We start from the raw sequence: 8,681 nt of genomic DNA on the forward strand, positions 1-8,681 counted from the left end.
CTCAAAAGCTACTTCATTGGAGTGTTGATGACGGAGTTTCACTAGGCCTTATACTTGCTTTGTCCTGTTTCTATTCAAGAAGCATTTGTTATTTCTTTGCATTTTCCTACCAAACTGGCATATTTACGTTGTGGGTTGGGTTTTCAGTGTGATGCACGCTTTGTGCACGGGCATACTTGTGCTAAGAAGCAATTCTTGTTGCTTGTTGTGGAGGGTGATGATTTTGGAAGTGAGTGGGTTAATTTTGAATTGCAGCATATTGAAGTGACTGCTTGTGTTTTCTTTGGCACACCAGGCTATGAAGGTTCATCATCGTAGGACCTTGATAACACATGTGGAGCTTATAAAATTGATTACAGAGCATTCCTTTTCTGAATATTTTCATATTTTCAATTCCAAATGAATCCTGTTGCGTTTCTCCAGCACCTTCTTGTTTTTCTTCTAATAAGTTTCCAATACTTGTAAACTTAGTTTCAAAGGGAGGGGTAATGATAGGAATCTCCATGGTAATTGTTGGTCATAATTCCAGAATTTCATCCCTGAGGACAAGGATTGTTGTTGTAGGTAGGATAATGATAGGAATCTCTATCTGAGCTAGCACTATGGTTTGTTAACCACCAGCAGCTAGGTTATGGCTAGTTGAGAGTTGGTTAGGTTAACTCTATATTAATTGAGAGAGTTTGTATTGAGAAGTTATGTTAATAAATATACAGACTTGATTTTTAAATGAATTTTAGCGCAAGGCTAATTGGAGAAGAAAAGTAAGACATTGAATATCATTGTGCCAAAGTTTCATAATTTTCTATCAAGCCAATTGCTCCAGACTTGCAAGTCAAGACAGCCTAAGTTGAAATCCTTTCAGAACTGCGCTGCTGTGGAAGATTGAAGAGTTGAAGACTTTTCTAATTTTGCCTAATGGCGTGTGATATATTCTCGGAAAGCTTAGAGATCAAGCTACGTTTCTCATATTTTTTTAGAATTTTCTAGGAGGTGGAACGACCCCAAAATGTGCGTGCAAGTTGATTGATGTGTTTTCTAGTCAAAGAAGGATCTTTCCTAGTTTGTTTCCTTATTTGTTTAGGATATTGGTTTGCTTTAGGAGAATTTTTCCAGACCTTTTTAGAGTAGGGTTTAGTTATTTCACACTATATAAGGTCACCCTAAGATCTTTCTATGATAGACCATATACCTTTTCACCATCTTTCAATACACCCGCAAATATATCACAGAGAGAGAGCTAAGAGTTTGGTGCTACGGTGCTTCTGGAGCTTACAAAGGTGTTGTTGTGGAGATTCCAGAGATCAAGTCCTTCCGCCTAATTGGTTTTATGACAATGATTATTTTGTTTATCTTTTCTTTTGTCATGAACTAATTTTCCTTGACAGGGCTACGATGTAGCCTAACCATGAATACTTAAATTTTTTATTTTTTAAATTATTTTTATAGTTATATTAATTTCTAATTACTATTCCATGTTGAGTGTTTGTTAAATTTCTTAACTCTTTAAATATCTTTAAATATCTAGCCAATATTTAATTGATTTGATGATTCAAGCGGAGATCGAGAGGAGATGTTTGGTGTTTGCTTCTCGTAACAAATACCATGTCTTGAATGAGTACCCAAGAGGGACTAACATGACTCATGCAGTTTTTTTGCAGGTTCTCATAGAACTTAATGAGTTCTTGATTTTCTAAATCCGTTGCTCGAGAGAGAATGAGTCGTTAATTGAGAATACTTTTGGTTGAGCTCGAGAGGTGACATCGAATGAATTAGGAGAAACCAATTGTCAAAATGGGTAGTAATTAGGGTTAATTGGCTATATGAATGAAGTGAAATTGGTTATGGTCTAGTGTCTCCTGAACTTGATTTTCTAAATTGTTACTCAGATTGTTATTTTTCATATTCGTTTTAATTTAATTTAAATCAATCAATCACTCTCCTTAATCAATTGTTCAAATAAGTTTTTGGACTAATCATAATTGATAATTAATAGGAAATTACAATCTTTGTGTAAAAGACACTTAACTTATTTCAATATTACTTGTATGGATTATGTACTTGCAATAATTTCACAACATAAGATAATAATGGGTGCGAGCTAAATGTATTGGAGCCCAAAAAAGGCCCCTCTTCCAAGACAATATGAGTTGGATCAAAAGGAGTGTGGTCCAAGATGAGGCATGGGCATGGCCTGCCTTGCCTCTGGTCCGGCCCTAATCCCAAAGGGTTGTTCCAAGTCCAACATTAGATGTTGCTAGAACGATGGTTAATCCTACTATGTGTAGGAGTTAGCAGAAGTTAAAATTCCACCAGTAGGAGACGAAAAGAAATGTATACATAATACATGGGGATAAAAGCTAATTTTCAAGGTATCACACTTCATACTTCCTTTTTTAGTATTTGAATACTAATTTGAGCATCATAGTCTTTTTGAAAAATTATCTTGCAGATGTGGGCTTAGTCAAGTTAGCTAGAGCAAATATGCTCCCTACTCTGCACTAAAGTTTGAATTTTCCTCCCATAATTTACGTTAAATTAAAATAGAGTATAGTTTGTATAAAAAAATAAAATAAAATAATCTCAAAAGGCCCATAGCTTCCATATTTATTGATAACTTCTATCCACTATCAACAATTTTTCTATGTATTATGTAGGCTACTTTGCATGCCAAAGAGCTCCAAATAATAATAATAAATAAATAAAAAACCCTTCAACAAAGAGAATGACTATTGACTGCACATTAGGGTTAAATGAACTTGGTTGATGTTGAAGGATGGCAATGGTCAAGGGCGGAGCCAGTCATGGGCAAGAGGTGGCTCTGTCACCTCCATAGTTTCAAACATATGTACAATAACATGCCATCGTATATAAATATTGCAAGAAAACTCTCATATTTACATTAATAGCCCTCCAAACAAGTATATGGTATGTTAAATTTGTTAAATTTGTGTAATAATCAGTCAAACTAAAGTTTCTTCTTTATATTTTGGCCCATTATATTTAAAATTCTAATTCCGTCCGTGGCCCACAGACACAAGACTAATCTTGAGAGCAGACTTGGCGAAGATCATTTTGTTTCTCATCTTGTATTGAATTAAACACTAGCGTCCAATAATATTATTTCTCATCGGTTGTCATTTGTCAATGAAGAGATAGAAAGTTCATGTGTTCTTTAGGAAAAAAGAAAAGAAGAATAGATGTTCAACATCATAAACACATATGATAATATTTTTATGTGGTATAATATTATCAGTTGAGAATACTATAAAATTATACCACACAAAAATATTATTCGACATCACATTTTCCTCTTTTGTCATGCAACCTTTGAATGCATTAGCTTTTAGCATTTAAAAAGACATCTTTCAGTGTGTAACGCGGTTGGGCCAATTCAAGAGAGTTGTGATTTGTGAAGGCTGTTCCACCACGTCAGTCGGTATTTTCACTATGAGCATATCAGGTTTCAGTTGATATTTTCGCTGCATTTATGGCCATACCTTTTAGAACATATATATTATTCTTCCTCTTCTTCTTCACCATTGCATATAATTCTCAGCCAAATCCAAATAAACAGAAAATCCCGAAGACTAAAATCAGATATGGGATTTGAAAATGAGCATATTGTGATGCTGCCATTCATGGCTCAAGGCCATCTCATACCATTTCTAGCACTAGCAAAGCAGATCCAGCAAAGAACAAACTTCACCATCACCATTGCCTCCACCCCCCTTAACATCCAGTCCCTCCAATCCACCATTGCCACCTCATCAAACAACAACACCATTCACTTGGCTGAGCTTCCATTTTGTAGCACAGACCATGGCTTGCCCCAAAACACTGAAACCACAGAGAACTTGCCTCTCAACAAATTGGTCAATCTTTTTGCTGCATCCCTCAGCCTTGAAGCTCCTGCTCGCCGCCTGATCTCCGGCATCATCGAAACAGAAGGCCGCCCGCCGCTTTGCGTAATCTCGGATGTGTTTTTCGGATGGGCTAATGATGTTGCAGACAGCTTAGGCACTGTCAATGTGAGCTTCACCACAGGTGGTGCTTATGGCACCGCAGCCTACATCTCCATTTGGCTTAACCTCCCACACCGCTATACAGACAAGAACTTCTTCACCCTTCCCGGGTTCCCGGAACGGTGCCGTTTCGATATCTCTCAGCTGCATCCATTTTTAAGAGCTGCAGATGGTACAGATTCTTGGTCAAGATTTTTCCAGCCCCAAATTTCACTTTCTGCTAAATCTTTTGGTTGGCTGTGTAACACTGTGGAGGAAATTGAACCCTTTGGCTTGGATATCTTGAGGAATTGTGTGAGGCTTCCTGTTTGGTCCATTGGGCCTCTCATTCCTAGAGAGGCACTCAAGAACTCATCCACTTTGGATGTAAGTGTCTCAAGGCAACGTGCAGGAAAAAAACTGAGTTTTCCTGCTGAGAAATGCCTTGAATGGCTTGATTCACATGGTTCAGATTCTGTTATTTATATTTCTTTTGGTTCTCAGAACACAATCAGTGAAACCCAAATGAAGGAATTGGCTATTGGGTTGGAAGAAAGTGGGAGGGCTTTCATTTGGGTCATAAGGCCTCCTATTGGGTTTGATATGAAAGGAGAGTTCAGAGCAGAGTGGTTGCCTCAAGGATTTGAAGAGAGAATGAACAAAAGCAAACAAGGGTTGTTGGTGCACAATTGGGCACCTCAGTTGGAGATTTTGTCACACAAATCCACAAGGGTGTTTGTGAGTCATTGTGGGTGGAATTCAGTGATGGAGAGCTTGAGCCAGGGTGTGCCAATTGTTGGGTGGCCATTGGCAGCAGAGCAGGCTTATAATTCAAAGATGTTGGAGGAGGAGATGGGTGTGAGTGTGGAGCTGACTAGGGGTGTGCAGAGCAAAATTGTTGGGGAGGAGGTGAAGGGTGTGATTGATTTGGTGATGGATGAAAACGGGAAAGGAGAAGAGATGAGGAAAAATGCTGCTGTGATTAAGGAGAAGATAAGAGCATCAATAAGAGATGATGATGAAGAAAAAGGGTCTTCTGTTAAGGCAGTGGATGATTTTGTTGCTGCTCTTTTATCAAAGAGACAAGAATCATCAAAATCCAGTAACTCCATTGTTAGTAATTAGGTTTTTCTCTTGAAGAGAAATGAAAGAATCTTTGTAACTTTCAAGTCATTTGAGAAATGACCTATTGTTTGGAGTTCTAATTTTTTTTATTTATTGCCCTACTGTCATTTCTTATAGACTATTCATAGAGACGGGAGTCTCATAAACAAGAGATTGTCATTAATTTAAGGACATTCAAGAGAAAGCTCTGCAGAAGCTGAGCAAGATTCGTCCAGGTGATCTTCATGATGTGCTAAAGATAAGTTATGACGCACTAGACAAGCCAAACAAGTATATCTTCCTAGATATTGCATGTTTATTTGTAAAGATGAACATGAAGAGAGAAGATGCAATTAACATATTGAAGGGTTGTGGTTTGCGGGCGAGATAGCCATTTCTGACCTCACAGCAAAGTCACTCATTAAGATCACTGAAGACAGTACACTGTGGATGCACGATCAGATTAGGGACATGGGAAGGCAAATTGTTAGAGACGAAAACCTTTTGGATCCCGGCATGCGTACTAGACTATGGGATCGTGATGAAATCATGAATGTCTTCAAGGATGATAAGGTAAAGATTCCAGCATGATAAATTTTATTCTACTAATTTTTATTGTTTATATATATTCATACCTACTTGACAATAGGGAACAAGACATATACAAGGGATAGTCCTAGACTTCGAATCAAGGACAATGAAGGTGAGGGATCCGGGTGGTGACAGAATTTCTTGGAATAACTTTCGAAGAGGCCCAACTTTTACCTCTGCAGTTACATACGTTAAGGAAAGATACAAAGCACATCACCAAAATAAAGCAGAGAAAAAAAGAGAGGTTATAATTTGCTCAAAACCCCTTGCAGCAATGGTCAATCTTAGACTGCTTCAAATTAATTATGTGCATTTGGAAGGGGACTTGAAGTTTCTTCCTGCTGAGTTGAAGTGTTTACAGTGGAAAGGTTGTCCTCTGAAATCTCTCGCTTTGGATTTTTTCCTCTCCGACTTGCCATCCTTGATCTTTCAGACAGCAAACTCGAACGTTTGTGGCCTGGGCGTGGTCACAAGGTATGTATAAGCTTAATTATCTGATCCATCATCTTCATTATTATTTTGACATTGTATGCATGTGCATGACGGATCTTTATTTTTTTTGTCTTTCTATTTCTAGGTGGCTGAGAAACTGATGCTCTTGAATCTAACCGGCTGCTTTAATCTAACTGCTATTCCTGATTTATCTGGTAATGGGGCCTTGGAAAAGCTTATTCTTGAGCATTGCACCGGACTCACTAAGCTTCACAACTCTATTGGGAATTTGCAGACATTAGTCCACTTGAACCTTCGAGAATGTTCCAACCTCATTCAACTTCCAAATGATGTCTCCGGCCTGACAAAACTTGAGAACCTAATCCTCTCTGGTTGCTTGCAACTGAAACAACTGCCAAACAACATGGACCGCATGGTATCATTAAAAGAACTTCTCCTTGATGACACTGCTATAATAAGTCTTCCCGAATCTATCTTTCGGCTTACAAAACTTGAAAAGCTCAGTTTGAACAGGTGCAAATATTTGAAAGGGCTCCCCGACTTGATAGGAAAGTTGTGTTCTCTGAAAGAAATCTCCCTTAATGGGTGTGAAAAATTAGAAAAAATACCGTATTCCATGGGATCTTTGGCAAACCTTGAGAAACTAAGTTTGCTCTGGTGTACATCACTGAGCATTATTCCCGATTCAATTGGCAACCTCAAATCGTTGATGGAGTTTTATATTTACGGTAGTCCAATCAAAGAGCTGCCTGTGTCCATTGGTTCATTATCAAACTTGAAGGAATTATCAACAGGGAACTGTCAATTTTTGAGCAGATTGCCTGATTCAATTGGAGGTTTGAATTCTCTAGTTGTGCTAAAAATAGATAAAGACATTAATCACAGATCTCCCACATGAGATTGGTGCCTTGAAAACACTTGAGAAGCTTGAGATGAGGAAATGTGCATCTCTTAGATCATTACTAGAATCAATTGGAAGCATGAGGGCATTGACTGCAATAGTCATAACTGAAGCTGATATTACTGAGTTGCCAGAATCGATAGGGAAGTTGGAAAACCTTACCATGTTACAGTTGAACAGATGTAAACACCTCTGCAAGCTTCCAGCTTCAATAGGACAATTGAATTCCTTGCACAGATTGCTGATGGTGGAAACTGCAGTGACAGAACTACCCGAAAGCTTCGGAATGCTTTCTTGTTTAATGGTTTTAAATATGGGAAAGAAGCATCAAAAGAGGGAAGACACAGAAGAGATTAATTTTATAGTCCCAGCTTCTTTCTCAAATCTATCCTTGCTATATGAACTGCATGCTCGTGCTTGTAATATATCTGGTAAAATTGCAGATGATTTTGAGAAGTTGTCATCACTCGAAATCTTGAATCTAGGCCGTAATAACTTTTCCAGCCCTCAAGCCAGCCTGAGGGGCCTGTCTCTTCTCAAAAAGCTTCTATTACCTCACTGTAAAAAGCTCAAGGCTCTGCCTCCGCTTCCCTCGAGTTTAGAAGAGGTGGATGCTGCAAACTGTATTTCATTAGAAAGTATCTCTGACATTTCAAACCTGGAGAACTTGGTGATGATGAACCTTACAAGTTGTGAGAAAGTTGTGGACATTCCAGGACTTGAATGCTTGAAGTCCTTGGTAAGGTTGTATGCAAGTGGTTGCACAGCTTGCTCATCAGCTATTAAGAAAAGGCTTGCTAGGGTGCTCTCCTTTCTCTCTGTCTCTCTGTCTTTCTCTCCCTCTCCCAGTGTGTATACTATATATGTATGTGTGTGTACATGTATATATACATATATATGAAAGTGAAACACAATCATAGGTTTGGAAAATTTTGTTGCAGAGCTACATGAAGAAAATAAGCAATCTTAGCATGCCCAGGAGCAAGATGCCAGACTGGTTTTCTCAAGATGTGGTTACATTCTCGGAAAGAAAAAACTGTGTTCTCAAAAGTGTGATCATAGGTGTTGTAGTCTCTCTCAACCAGCAAATACCAGATGACATAAGAGAAGAACTTCCTGCAATAGTGGACATTCTAGGACAGATCCTCAAACTGGATTTTCCTACCTTCACTTCAGCTTTGATCTTATTGGGAGTGCCAAATACAAATGAAGACCAAGTTCACTTGTGCCGATACCCAATTGACCATCCCTTGGTTTCTCAGTTGAAAGATGGTTATAAGATAAATGAAATGCGAAAAGAGCCGCCGATGATGAAGGGGGTTGAGCTGAAGAAGTGGGGATCCATTTGGTCTATGAAGGTGATGATGATTATGAGGGAGACGAAGAATCATTAAATGAAAGCCAGCAATCTCCTTCAGAAAAGATGGCAAGGTTCTTCAGCTCTTTTGAAGAAGGTGACTGAAGAAAATAGTTCAGTTGACCAAAGCAAGTGAACAAAGAATGTATATGGACCCTCAGTTACGTTATTTCTATCTTCTTTGTGCTTTCGCTTGTCTTTCTGTTGCTTTACCAAGACCAACTATTCTTTGCAGCCTCCTTATATTCTTACTGAGTTTTATCATTTTTATTTT

The 8,681-nt window shown here is 38.4% G+C and overlaps 1 protein-coding gene and 1 pseudogene across 1 annotated transcript; both read left to right on the forward strand.

The window, feature by feature from the left end:
- Window positions 1–3,466: 3,466 nt before the first annotated feature.
- LOC117623822 (UDP-glycosyltransferase 92A1-like) lies at window positions 3,467–5,219 on the forward strand. The gene has a single exon (XM_034354820.1). The coding sequence runs from the start codon at window positions 3,600–3,602 to the stop codon at window positions 5,124–5,126; it is 1,527 nt and encodes a 508-aa protein (XP_034210711.1). The 5' UTR covers window positions 3,467–3,599; the 3' UTR covers window positions 5,127–5,219.
- On the forward strand, window positions 5,146–8,641 carry LOC117615063 (annotated as a pseudogene).
- Window positions 8,642–8,681: the final 40 nt, after the last annotated feature.

Source organism: Prunus dulcis, chromosome 1 (assembly GCF_902201215.1).
Source record: "Prunus dulcis chromosome 1, ALMONDv2, whole genome shotgun sequence".
Taxonomy (NCBI): Eukaryota; Viridiplantae; Streptophyta; class Magnoliopsida; order Rosales; family Rosaceae; genus Prunus; species Prunus dulcis.